At 43.9% G+C, this 14,928-nt stretch overlaps 1 protein-coding gene across 1 annotated transcript; it reads right to left on the bottom strand.

Annotated features, from left to right (window-relative positions):
* Nucleotides 1–11,781: 11,781 nt before the first annotated feature.
* On the bottom strand, nt 11,782–13,280 carry LOC127318297 (uncharacterized). Its single transcript, XM_051348771.2, has one exon. It carries the CDS (start codon nt 13,245–13,247, stop codon nt 12,039–12,041), a length of 1,209 nt encoding a protein of 402 aa, XP_051204731.1. The 5' UTR covers nt 13,248–13,280; the 3' UTR covers nt 11,782–12,038.
* Between the last annotated feature and the right edge of the window lie 1,648 nt (nt 13,281–14,928).

Raw genomic sequence — 14,928 nt, 5'->3', positions numbered from 1 at the left:
GCTTAGCCCTGTTATTGTATGTTTTCGCCCAGTTTTCTTTTAAAAGTTGGGCACCTTATGCTTAATTGATGGATGGGGTAAAGGGTTTGCCTCGGTTTTCAAAATAAAAAATCGAAATAATTTTTTTGGCATGTAGAGGATGCACGTATGTACGTGAGTGCTATTTATTTTTCATATCGAAATTTGAAAGCATGTAGCTTAGGTAACAATGACAAGTTTTAAAATGAATAATCTAAAGGAAACACTCTCATTTGCAAGACTCGCGAAGGAGAAAGCCTGGGCAACACAGACCATGGCGCAGTGGCCGGCAGGTTTGCTCACGTACCGGTCTCCTTCGTCGTTGTTGTTGCAGGGCAGACGTCCTCGTGGAGCCGCGTGACGGCAGGGAGGTATCCAAGTCGCAGAAAGGTGATGCATTTATCAGGTGCTATTTGATCGAAAATTTGTCGAGGGTTAGAGAAGGTTCTGTCAATTTCTTGAACGCTCTCGCTACAGGTGTTATCACCAGAATTTGACCGAGTCAGAGGTGGGCCGCGATCAAGATGGATTTGAAGAATATACATGGAAGAAATACGTGAATCGGCCTGTTATGCAAAGTTTGGGCTAGTTGGCCCGTGTATCTGTAATATAGTAGGATACGTGTCGGTTAGTTAGAGTTTGTCTCGTGCACGGTGGGGATTTTTCCCACGTTAGAAAGTCCCCTGGACTATAAATATGTATCTAGGGTTTATGAAATAAACAACAACCAACGTTCAACACAAATCAATCTCGGCGCATCGCCAACTCCTTCGTCTCGAGGGTTTCTTCCGGTAAGCATCATGCTGCCTAGATCGCATCTTGCGATCTAGGCAGCACAAGCTTATTTCGTTGTTCATGCGTTGCTCGTACTGAAGCCTTTTTGATGGCGAGCAACGTAGTTATCTTAGATGTGTTAGGGTTAGCATTGTTCTTCGTATCATATGCTGTCGTAGTGCAACCCTTATACATCTAGCCGCCCTTACACCTATCTTAGGTGTAGGGGCGGCACCCCGATATATCAATATTTAGTAGATCCGATCCATTACGGTTGCTCCTTGTTCTTCAAGGATTAGTTTAATATCTGCAATAGTTAGGCCTTACAAAGGGTTGGAGGATCCAGCGACGCGTAGGGTGTCGTTTGCTAGCCCTAGACAGGATGTTCCGAGGATCAACCTCGTGTTGGTTTTTAGGCCTTGTCTAGGACCGGCTTACGATCACCGTACGTGACCGCGAGGCCCAATCGTGAGTAGGATGATCCGATTATGCGGTGAAAACCCTAAATCGTCGTAGATCGCTTTAGCTTTATCTTGATCAAGCAGGACCACCATATATTCGTGCACCTCGTACGAATCATGGGTGGATCGGCTCCTTGAGCCGATTCACAGGATAACCTGAGAGCCGATCGAGGCTCGTATTTAATGTTTACGTGTATGCCATGCAGGAAACTAAGCGAGTCATCTCCATCACCTTCCTGACCAGGTATAGGTCAGGTGGCACGCCCTTGCACCAGCATCGGACGTGCGTTCCAGAGGCTTTGCGGGCCGTCGCTCGGAGGGACCAGGGCCAGCCGCAGCCCTAAGTTGTTCCCGGCTCTACTGTGTTGCCCGTCGTTGCTCGCCGGTGGGTTTCTGACCGCAACAACAGGAAACCCCGATCTTTGTTGTGTGTATTTAGGCTAAAGGGTGGGGTACAAAGCATAAAACACACGACAAATTCACTTGGCGAAGAACAAACACATGGCAAATAAAGACCCGATCTGAGAGTTGGAACAAGGGTCGGTCCTGAGATTTTTGGGGCCCGGGGCGAAACTATAACCTAGGGCCCTAAAACCTCAAATAATAATTTATATATGTACATATGAAATATTAACGATAAATATTTAAATTATTTTTAGCGAAAAATAGTGGGAAAATACCCCATTGCGTCATCTTCATTTTTTTTTTGTAAAAGACATATGTGCTAAGAGTTCATGAATCATACAAAATCAATACTGATGCCAAATAATGTTTATAGTCTTAAAGTTTTGATATTCCAAGATGAAAAGTTGTTGGTGAGGGATTGTCAATATCTATCTTACCGAAACGCATCCACTCTCACAAGAACCACGATGTGCCGATGGTGGACGGTGTAGTGCAATCTTCTATCCATGAATATGTATAGTCTAATGGACGGTAGAAAACACGAAAGCACTCTCGCGGATTACATAGCAAGTATGTCGACCTACATTGACTCTCGCTTTGCAAGACTAAATAAGAAATCTGCACTTTTCAATTTGATTTTTTAAACCTTGCACAATATGGAAGGATAATACTGATTTTTAAATATTCTAAACAAATTAGTGTCACATATTAACACAAAGCCACGAGGGGAACTAGGGGTTGAACGAGGGTCGATGGATGTTTTGGTCGTGTGGACCAATAAAGTAAAACCAGCCTTAGTATTGTTTGAATTCATATTTTCCTAGCGTGAATTATTTTCACGTTGTGAATCCTCTTTACTGATCCCAAGGGGAAAGGGGCCCAAGCTGACCAAGCAAATAAAGCCCAGTACGTATAAGCAAATAAAAAGAGCCTTTCCAGCCCAGTAGGCAGAATAACGCTTCGCTCTCCATCTTCTTCGGAACTACAAGATCTTAAAACTCTGCCATGCTCCAATGGCGCCGCCACATAACCTCTGCTGCTACCTTGACTATCCAGGAATTTGGGGCCCCCTGGTTTCCCGGGCCCAGGGCGGTCGCCCCGCCCGCCCCCCCCTAGGGCCGGCCCTGGTTGGAACTGGCTAGCTTGTAAATACGGTTTGGTGCGTGAGCATATATATAATCCAGATGGATGGGGATTGTTTTGTTTTTCATTCATTCATCAGTTGGCGTGGAGGATGCATGTGAGCAGGTAGCTCGGTATGATATGAGATGGATCAATGAATGAACGGTTTCTGTTTTGTTTGTTAATTTGAGGTCAAGCCCAGGAATTAATAAGGGTAAGTTGATGGACGTGGTAGGACGGCGGCGCATGCGCGCGGGTGAGCATGTTTACATACGCGCCAACGGAATTTGGCGAATTAGTTAACACACGAGTGCACCGCATGCACGCATGCGCGCATGACTAAACACAGCTGTGAGATGGGTCGTCAGGCTCAGGCGATGGTAGGGAGGTATCCATGTTGTTTAAAGGTGTTAGATGCATTTATTAGGTTCTATCTCATCAAAAATTCGTAAAGATTTGAGAAGGTTCTGTCAATGTTTTGAACACTGTTAGTAAGGAAAATGAGATCTTTGTTGTGTGTATTTACGTCTTTGCATAGTGCTAAAACGCGGGGTACAAAGCATAAAACACACGACGAATTCACTTGGCGAAGAACAAACACATGACAAAAGTTTTCTTTTTCCTTTTCTTTTTCTTTAACAAGTGTTTAAAAAAAATCAAGAGTACGCCAAAGGAGTACCATATCTTTATAGAAGGCAGAGGTTTGACAACCACAACACAAAGCACCTGTCCTAAGTAAAGAACCAAGCCACGTCTCGACCGACGCCAGGCACCTCCGTAGATGAACAACTCCGGAAAGACCTTCCTTGTCGACGCACCATCCGAAGGAGATCAATGACGGGACTTGGTCGGACCCAAGAAGATGTCCTCAAGAACATGCCAGCAAAGACGTGCATAGCGATGGTATGTCACGATGCCGTGGTGTACAACGCAGCACAGTTGGAGCTAGGAAGCCTCCAAGCAGCACGAGGCGAACCACCAAGCGTGGTGCATCCATGCCTCTTTTTAAAATAACGCCTATAGCCACGGCGATTTCTAGGGCTACAAAAGACTATAGGGGGCTAAGATTATATAGACGATTTGAGAAAAAAAATTCAATACTTCAGCACCATATAACCATATATAGTACATACATCAATAATTCACAAATGCATCGCAAGGTAACATAGTCACGTAAGAGATGCACATAATTAAAATATAGTTTACATATAGTTCGATCCAAAACATAGTTCACATATAGCTAAGGATATAGTTATGTACAAATATTACAACATCATTAAATAGCAGCAGTTCATGATATGGTGGTGTCTATAAATTGGTTCGCTTTGTAAATTTTGGGTTAATATTTTTTGGACACATTGAGCGGGAAGATAGCCGCTATTGAGCTAAACTGTGGCTAAATAGCTATGGCCGCACTATTAGCGGCTATTTCTATTTTAACTTTTAAAAGATCTAGTTGTAGCGGCATGCGTCTCGAAAAACTATAGCCATGATCTATAGCGGGCTATTTTAAACAGAGATCCAGGTCTACATGGCGGACTCCTCCGATCACGAGGAGTAGAGTGCCGTCGCCTTTTAGTCTCCCATAAAGTGCCACCGGCGCCTTTTGGTCCCAGGTTTAGGGGTCTTACTAACCTATGAATGTAATAAACTTTTTTTTTGTGTATGTAAATTATGTTGATGATGAACTCGTTCTAGTGAAAATCTTCCACGAATCTATTGTTTAAAAAATATAGTTTAATTTTCAGGATCTGCTGTGGCGCAAGATATCTCGTGTTGGAAAATATTTTTCCAGCTTCGTGATCTGAAATATTCGTGTTAGGCTTATGGAAGATTTGTTAGAGTTGCTTATCTATAATATCTAAATAGGAGCAACCCACTAAGTTGAATTCTCTCAACATGCAAGCATGCCACCTCATCGGTCCCACAATATCAATGCATACAGCAATCGGATGCTATCATTTATTATGTTTTCTTTGATTTTCCAAAGTGGCAGCCATATTGTCTTCTTGGCAGCACTTTACTTTTCGTCTCCCGACTCTCCGCATTGGAATTTGGAAACGAGACGTCCCCAGAATTATTCAGTGAGATAGGCTACCAGGCGGAACTAATAACTGAGGCAGGCCATCAGGTAGCCACATCTCACTCTGCGCCGACTTCCATGCATAAATACACTGCTTTCCTTTGCAAAGATTCATCCTTCATCTGTGTGGTGCAACTCAATCAGTCCGCGCTTGTTATAAAACCGCGCAAATAAAAGTAGATCAAACGAAGAACAAGAACACATATTTTTACGTGGAAAATCCAAACAGGGAAAAAACCACGAAACGCACGGCGACGTATCACTATAATTGGAGGAATATTACAATACACGAGAGGACAGACCCTCTACGTGCTATCAATATGGAGAAACTCTCTCTCATCTATTCTATGACTACCTTGAACTATATATAGGGGCAAACAACTCTCTTTCTTGGTGGACACGAAATAGAGTTGTTATGTGCTACGTCTAGCATGGTTGGCATGCCGTAGTCCGTTAGGACTCCTTCCATAGTACAACTGGTAAACAGATTTCGGAACACAATACAACAAACTCCACCTTGAGCCGAAATCCATTGCAATAGTCATAGATAGCATTCAACTCCTCAACTAAAGTCATCACAAGTAAACCTTGTGCCTTGAAACGTCCATAGGACTATTAAACTTCTCATGAAGTCAAATTGAGCAAATCTATCTTGGGTCGTCCAGAAAACAACACGGCTGTCAACAAAGCAGACATATGAACCTGGGCATCCTGTAAAACCCCATCAAAAGTCTGAGTCTGTGCCACTGACCTCAAAGAAAAACTGAAACTGCTCAAACATCAAATGGCATAAGTCATCATATCTCCTGTGGTGCCTGAACGAGCGCATAGCTCATAGTGCAACATCTCGGTGCACATAACATTGTGAAGAACTCATCTCATGGAATCTGAACGTGCTACAAACTAGAGAGCACAAACCTCGGCAAAACATACTCATGCAAGAGCATCTAGTACAAAGGGCATAACGTACACCAAAAACTGCCGACTCATAATGGTTAATGAAAATCCATGACATGGTCAAAAACTGCCTTGTAGAACAACTGTCGGATGAAGGAACCTCAACATGCAATGGAGCATCAACTCTGCAATAGACCCCTCTTGAAAGAGCATAGACAACTGAATTACACTGAAACTTACAGTACTAAATGTTGCAGTATCTAGCAGAAAACAATCTCCACTTGCACCTCAAATAATCCTCATCACGAACTTGAGTAACAAAGCAAAACCTTCACATGCATAACAGCAAAAAACTCGGAGAGCAAAGAGTATAATGCTGGCTACCAACAGGCATAAAAATTACCTCCTCCATATTTTTTTAATATCTGAATTGTGTTCTTCATATAATTGCAGCAACATAATATCTGAAATTCGGATCTATAATATATCCCAGCAGGCTACAATTCAACTCCACCTTGAACTGAAAACTATAAAAAAATGATGATCATATCAGTAGCAAATCATCGAACATAGGTTGCGTGGAAATCCTTTCTTTTTCTCCTCGCTAGTCCAAACAACAACATGCTTATTTCCAAAACTATTTGGTGCATCCTCATAATTGGCTTGCGCCGAACAATGCTCGCATCTTGACTTGCCAAGAAAACCTTGTGTCATAATACAACAGCTGAACATCGGACTTCATAATATCTATGAGTCGATAAAACTGTGATCACAAAGTAGTACAAGCCACGAAAAAATTCTTTGTAGAACAAAATTGCAGAGCAAAAATCTGAGATAAACTGGACATGGGACTGTCTCGGATAGGCTTAGCAATCAGAGATGAAAGGAAATCGGAACTAGTACTGTTTTCAAGACTTCACCTAAAGTAGCACTAGTGCGGCAGCAAAACGAAATTCTTTTGATACCTGGGAACTTGATCCGTAGATGATTGGTCATATGATGTGCTTCACACGCGTGATCAAAGATTGATTACGTAAGCTCAGCTTCACGTTGCAATCGGCGGACAACAGCAGCGATTAACACTGATCGGAAACCACACCAGTCGATCTCAATTCCGTCTGGAAGGAACAACGAAGCGGATCGGTGACTTGGCGATGCGGCGGATTTCTGCGGACGCTGAAAATTTTCTTCTCCCTGATGCAAAGCAGCGGAACAGAGTGACTCATCAAATCATCAAAAAACGGTGCACGGATACCGATGGAAAAACTGCAAACTTCTAGATCTAATTTTATAGACTGGATCTGATTCGGCAAAGCTGCATAAGACCGCAAGATTGCGGCCGATAATCCAAACGCGCGGTGCTGCCCCAGGAGCAGAGAAGTCTCCCGGGGCAGCGGATCGATCTCAAGCCTTGTGCTCTGATACCACTTGTTATGATCGAGATGTACAATAAACGAAGAACGAAAAGTAAAACACTGCAGGGGACACGAGATTTTAACGTGGAAAACCCTTGCAACACACAAGGGAAAAACCACGGGCGCCAGCCAGCAAAACTTCACTATTTCGGTGGTGTTTACAAACGCCGTGGGTGTACAATGATGCGACCATAGTCCCACTCAACACTACTCCACTCGCCCTTATGCGCTATAATAACTAAATAGTAGCAACCCACTAAGTGATTTCTCTCAACATGCAAGTATGCCACCTAAACAGCCCACCACATCAGCAAATAGCATGTCTTTTCATTTAAATTATTATTTAAGGATAATCAGCAAATCTTTTCGTTCAGCTATATCTTCTCTATCTAAATAGCAATCCCCCACTGCTATATTTCTCTGCAAATCTATGCCTCCACGTCACCCCAAACAGGTGATACCAAGTCTGCCCCCACATGATAGTCCTCAAAGAGGAGGCGTTTGGGTGAAGCACTCTCTTTTCCCCCCAGATAGCTCTCAGCCCGCTACAGTGTTTTGAGAGTCTTTTCAGGAGGACCGGGCTCCTCTCGAGCCCCTCTCGCCGGATTAGCTGGCCGGAGGCGGCAAAGGAGTGGCGCCGGGGTAGATTTAGGTTGTTTTTCTTGTTGTAGCTGGCTTTATGCCGTAGTTGGCTTCTATGCCGTAGTTGGCCGCCGTGCCGTAGTCGGCCGCTGTGCCGGGAGTTTAACAGCAGATCTTGCTGGCCAGATCTGCTGCTGGCTTCTCCTGCTTGTCTTCGTCGAGATGCTCCTCCGGTCGGAGCTGATGGGGTTGGGCAAGGTGGAGTTCCGCTCCATCAATAAGGCCGTGGTGCTGGTGCTGGACCCGGTTTCGTCTTCTTTCTTCGTCGGCAACGGATCTTCTCTGCTCTTTCTGGTCGGCCGTGGTGGCGGGAGGAAGGAGAAGAGTAGCTCGGTGGCCTTTCGAAGGGAGATGAGAGGCAGGGGCTCGGTGGAGTCTGCTCCTGCTGCAGCAGCTTCTAAGCAACGGCACGTTTTTGCCGCCGCTATCTCTGGCCATGGGAATGGCCCTGCTGCCCTCGAGCTTGTCTGCTTGAGGATCTTCAACCTCCATCGGAGGAATCTTCAAGGCCTCGTCGCGTCTGTGCAAGTTCGTGTTCCCCCAAGTGGTGCTGTCCCCGGTGGGAGCAAGGATGGATGTGGCGAGTTGCCTGTCTTCGTCGGCGGCGAACCTGTCCTTGATCGCGTTTTTGGGACTCTTTCTAGGGTGCTCTGTGCAAAATTTACGGACTGTGCTATAATTTTCTCTTTCTTTAAGGTCCTTCTTGTAATTATGTACCCACCGCCGTATAAATGCAGACTCTAGCCCCTTCGGGGCCCCCCTTGTTCAAAAAAAAAAAAAAAAAAAAAGAGGAGGCGTTTGCAGATTCCACGTGTGTAGTTCCCATCTGGCCAATCGTCTATCACCGTGTTGTGTTTCTGTTTTGGCTTTCTTTGGTGAAGCAAGTGCCGGCACGGCAGCATCCTGTGCCTTCCCGTCTTCAGTTAGGCCTGGCAAGATCACAAATTGCCACCAATTTGTAGTAGCAACGTCGCTAATTTCCTTCAAAGTAAGAAAGCAAGATTTGCTAAACTAGCTAGCTGCAAGCAGAGCCACGCCTGCCAAGTCCACTGAGTTTTTGTCAATTCTATTTCGTACATTAGTATATTGTGTTGTTATTTTTACTGTAGAGAGCGTTGCTCAATTTGACCATGTGGTGCAGGTACGCGCAACATTTGGTCAACTGATTACCTTCAACTTATATGCAGCCATGAGGCTGGTATGAAAATCTCAGTTTTTTTCCGAGATATGTAATACAAGTACATTCTTTTTTTTCTATACTTAACATAAAAAATTTATCTGTTATTCTAAGTTTCAGAAGTACCTTTTCAACTCATAAAAAAACTATATACACCTATTTTCCATATCTTTTTTCCCCTGAAAAGGACCTGTTGGGCATCTGCCATAATTTTTATTTATTTACTGTGCACAATATTTTACATTATATGTGTAAATCGTCTGATCATTTAATAAATTAATCATGTTGTTTCAAAGTATATTGAATGAAACATTTATGCATCACTTAATGTGTTGGGATATTGTCATTACAAAAAAATATTGAGCCTTCTATTAAACTTAGAACAGTTTTAACCATCAAGTTCAATGTAATTCCCGCAGCAATGTCGCGGGTAATCATCTAGTATTCATAGCACGGTACCACCATGGCCGCGGGAATGGGTATGAACCTTCGCACCATCTCTGGCACAAAGTATCTCACAAGGCTGACCAGAACCGCCGCTGGTGCGAACATTATGCAACACAGGGTGAGGCAGTGCTTTTTGGTAGGGCGGTGAAGCCATTGAGGCCGAGAATGTAGTGTGAAAATGTAGTGCGCTTTTTAGCAAGCGGACTAGTCATGAAAGCGGGAGAAGAGTACAGAGAAATAATCATTCCATCTATAATGCTGGTGTCGGTATGAGTGGTTGTGTTCAGGTTCAGGAACACCTTCAAAAAGTATTCGTCTAAAAGACACGAAGGAGACTGTTGAGGAACACATATCCCGAAAGTATTCTACATCCAAAAAACTGTGAAATTGTACCGCAGATTTGTTACCTCGTGATGTAGTCACATCCAATTCAAGTTTACTGAGAAAACAAACAACTCCAACATCCCAGGCGATTCGGCCTGCAACTCATATTCTGCACTTCAGTTCAGCCAGAGGCCATCAGTTAAAGCCATCTGTATACTCAATTACTTATCAAAATTCGTCGTGCTGCCATGCCTTGTCAATGATGAAGGTAGAAGTATGTTAAATTGGACAGGCCTCTTGGCTGGACCGCACCAATTCTGCAATTCAACATTGTGACATGATGTATGAACTATATGTGAACTTTCTTACTCGGGCATAACAGAAAGGTTTACTAACTGCATTTAGCTGCATGGTGTATGAACTGAGACAAACCTCAACCAAAAACAGATCTGGCATCGGGAAACTTAAATTAACTATGCTAGACAGCATAGATCACAAGGTGCAGCATGACAAATAAAGTTTCAAACAGTTCCCTCCCCAACACACCAGTATAATGTGATCTAGATTCTTATGGAAATAAAGAAAGGAAAAAACATGTCCTACAGTTCAAAATAAAATAGATAAGCTGAGGGTGTATCAGATTTTCAGGAAAATAAGTACTCCTACCACATGTCACTAGATTTCAATAGAATCTGCGCTGCAGAAAGTAAACTAACAAGGTATAGTGCACTAATAACTCAAAAACATATTAGCCGATAAAACTGACATCATAGATTCCCTGAGTTTGAAGAAACAAAGTTGATAGATTACTGACGTGAGACATCCAGCGTAAGCATAAATGAGAAGTCACAGAACATCATATGCATAACTTTGACATAACCAATCTATCAGGCAATGCTAGAACTAACGGAGGAAGGAAAAAAAATACAGCACCCACTGAAGCATAATTTAACATTAACTTTTCCAGTCTTATGCTACAGAAAACAATGAAGCCAAACATAACTTTTGTGCCAATTTATCTAAGCTCAATGATGAAAATACAGCTGAAGGAACACCAAAAAATATTTTCTAGACAACCTGCCAAACATTCCAATTTCAAGATATAACTTAGTATGACCATGAAAACACAGGCTAGCGAAACTTCGCATAGTATTGGTAGGACGAGATTCCTTCGTTCCCAACGGCCGGAAAGGCATTAATTCCTTTGGAACAGCTTTCCTTTGGTTTTCCTACAGTTTTTCCTCCGTCCGGAGCAGGGTAGGCTATTTACCCACAGCTCATAACTACCGAACTGAATTTAGCATGCCTGGAACTGGATCACACTGCAGGTAAGCAATTGTGAGAAGATGCACAACATGGCAGATAAGCTTCAAACTGCTCCTCAACCGGTACAATATGATCCATTTTCTTAAGGAAAGCACGCAAATGAAAAACAGCTGTTAAATCTGTGTAATAGCAACCAATTAAGTATCAAATGCATAAGCTGATGAGACACCTATCACCAACAGAGCCAGTTGAAGTAGAGGCACTGATATACTGAAAGACACGACAGAGCCTATCGGATTTTCAGGGAAAAAATTCCACTTGTCAGTAGAAACTTCAATACAAGTGGCACTGCAGAAAGTAAACTAACAAGGGGTACTGCATTATAACTCAACATCACATTTGCTGATAAAATAGACATAGTAGATTACTAGTACAGTAAGTTTGGCAACACAAGCTTTGTAACATTACCTCCGCTCCAAAATATAATTCTTTTTAGAAAGGCTAATATTTCAGAACGGAGGTAGTAATTGACATCCAACGTATGCATAACAAGATAAGAAGTTTGGCAACACAAGCTTCATAGATGATTGACATCCCACGTATGCATAACATGATAAGAAGTTGGCATTGCGGATTCTAATTTATCAATCAAAGATTAGAAAAGACCTACCATCATAATATCATATATGCATAATTTGGCATAACCAATCAGGCCACTGCTAGAACAGGGAAACAAAAAAACAGCACCCACTGAAGCATAATTTAAACAATACCCAAATATAAACTTTTGTTTGCCAATTTTATCTAAGCAGAATGACAATACAGCTGAAGGAACACCACAAAATCTTCTCTAGACAGCCTGCCAAACATTCCAATTTCAAGCTATAACTAAGTATGATAGTCATGACTGGGATACCTATTTCAAGTACCAACATCAACATATGCAGCCTTGCCAACATAAAGCAGATACAATTACTCCTCGGTCCTTATCACCTCCAATGAAGATCTCACTTATTGACATATCCCTCTTTGCGACCCTCGAAACCAGGGCGCATAAGCTTCTTCTCACGCTTCTCTATTTTGCGTGCCTTCTTCTCCTGTGCCCGCTCCCGGATGTTCTCCGTCCGTGTATTCTGCTTCTCCTTCCTCTTGCTGTCCACTGTCTTCTTCCTATCCTTCCACTGCTCCGCGGCCTTCTGCTGCCTCTTCTTATCCTTCTTCATGCTCTGCTTAATCAACGTTGGGTTATCATGCACCTTCTCCCCAGCAGCACGTCTTGTTGCCAAATCCCAGGCCATCTTGGTAGCCTTCTTAGGATCTTCCTTTGCCCTCTGCATCCGCTTAGCCTGCTCCAGCTCCTTCTTCTTGTTCTTGATCTTCCTCTTCTTCCTCCGCCTCGCATCCTTTGGATCAACCAGCACGTTGCCATACACGATATCCGGAGCCTTCCCATCGGCCTCCTTCTTGTGCTTCTTCCCATCCTTACCCTCTGCGTCATCAGCGTCCTCACGCTTGCGCTTTGTACCCTCGTCCTTCCCATTCTTCACTTTAGAACCCTTTACCTTCTTGCTCTTCTCCTTCTGGGGCTTATTCAGGAACTCCGGCCTGGTGCACCGGTTCCCACGGAGCTCCGTGATGCGGCGATGAAGCCGCTCCCGAAGCTCCTCGTAAGTCACCGACCGGTCTTCGGAAACAACTGCTGCCGGGGCCATCAGCATCTCCTCCTTCTCGTCATCATCCTCCTCTTCCTCCTCATCATCGTCGTTGCCATCATCGTCAGCCTCTGTGGTTGCCTCGTCCTCGGTCTCCTGGATTTCGTCTTGAGACTTATCCTGCTCCTCCTCCTCTTGGTCCTCTGCCTCTTGGTCGGCGACGGACTTCTTGAGGAGGTAAAGGGTGGAGGAAGGCGGCCCCGTGGGGTCGAGGCGGGCTCGACGGGCAGCCTTGATGTTGGCGCGGGACTGAGCCTTCATGGCCGCCTTGGCGGACTTGGAGAGCCCCTGGTAGTAGGGGCGATCCTCGTCGTCGACGGAGAGGTAGAAGCGCGGGGGGATAAGCTGGACGAGGGCGTCGAAGAATAGGGCGTGCCCTTGGACACCGTCGCAGTTGGCCGCTACCTCTAGAAGCTCGGCGGGCTTCGCGCTGGCGACGACGGAATCGTTGCCGGCCGCCTCAGCGGCAGCGGCGGCGGTGGAGGGCGAGGGTTTCCTGGCCATTGCGGCGAGGGTTTGGAGGGTTTCAGAGATGGAGGAGCTGCTGTCCGTGGCCTCCAAGGGTCTATATTGTGGTTTTGGTTTGATGGGCCAGAATGGGCCTCCAAAAGGCTTTCCATTACTAATTCTTAAGCAGCCTTTTGTTATCTTTCTTATTTGGATTCTACTGCGAGAGGTTGCAAAATCTTTAAATTCAGAAAAATCTAAGAATAAAAAATACTGTGAGAGGAACTCCGTCGTTGGATTAGCTATCTCAAAACTTTTTGGAAAAAATAATGGCTCGGCTAGGTTTTAACGAAGAGTTTGTTGATTTGCTTATGGCATGTGTGTGGCCGGTTAGATACAAAGTGAGGTTTAAGGATCAAGAGATACATGTCTTTGTTCCACAGAGGATTAAGGCAAGGTGATCCCCTTTGATCATATTTGTTTTTACTTTGTGCAAAGGGCTGTCAATCCTAGTGACTCGTAGAGTGGAGGTTCGTGGTATGGAAGGTGTCAGGTTTTGCATAAATGCACTATCGGTCTCTCATTTGCTCTTTGGTGATGATTACCTAATCCTTATGAAAGCTTATTTGACTAGTGCAACCTCAGCTACTTCACCAATACTGTGCAAGCTTAGGAAAGTTGGTGAGTGAAGCAAAGTGCAGCGTCTTTTTCAGTCCAAATGTGGATCCTGGTAAACGGGTACAAATTTGCACTGATTTGAACATCATGACTGCTGATAAATATCTGGGACTCCCGACACTTGTTTGGGATGATAGGCCACATAGCTTTTTATATCTTCTGGAAAGGGTTATTACAAGACTAGAAGGGTGGAAAGAGAGAAAAATCTATGGGGGAAGGAAATACTGCTTAAAGCTATTATTCAATCTATCCTGGTCTATGAGCTGTCAGATGTCAATGTTTAACATCCCTAAGAAGCTTTGCAAAGCAATGACAGGTTATGTGGAAGCTTTTTGGTGGGGAGATAATGAAGAGGGGAAAAGGATGCATTAGATGACTTGGTGGAAGATGGGTGTCCTAAAGAAGATGGGAGGGATGGGATTTCATGATCTCCACACTCCTTAAATTAGCAATGTTGGCAAAACAAAGTTGGAGATTTATCACAAGACTAGATTCACTTTGTGCCCAACTTTTGAGAGCTAAATACGTTCCTAATGGTGATCTTTTAAAGGCGGGCCCAAAAAAGGTGCATTATATACCTCGCAAAGTATCATCGCTGGTTTAATATACTTTCAAGAGACGTTTTATATAGAGAGTTGGTTCGGGTCAGATGATAAATATTTGGCTGGATCCCTAGGTACCATCTAGTCCAGACCACATGATTGGGACACCAATAGGTCAAAGCCTTCTGAGACCAGTTGATGAGCTCATTAGTTATGTTACTATGGAATCGGATGAGGTTTTACTGAACGATATCTTGCATTATCTTGATGTTGCTAGGATTCTGCGGATACCTCTGAGTATGAATATGGATGAAGATTTTGTTGCATGGCACTTCACTAAATCACATACTTTTCCGTCAAATCATCCTATTACGAGGACGTGGGCATAGCCCAGTGGTTGGGGTCGCAGTGGCGCACCCCAACGACCAGAGTTTGAATCCTGTCATGAACGAATTTCTGGAATTCTCACGCCGAGATCCCGCTTCTACTATATCATTTAATGTCTACTTTCTCCTAGC

The sequence above is a fragment of the Lolium perenne genome, chromosome 6 (assembly GCF_019359855.2).
Source record: "Lolium perenne isolate Kyuss_39 chromosome 6, Kyuss_2.0, whole genome shotgun sequence".
NCBI classification, from domain to species: Eukaryota; Viridiplantae; Streptophyta; class Magnoliopsida; order Poales; family Poaceae; genus Lolium; species Lolium perenne.
This window is presented reverse-complemented; position numbering and strand designations above follow the sequence as displayed.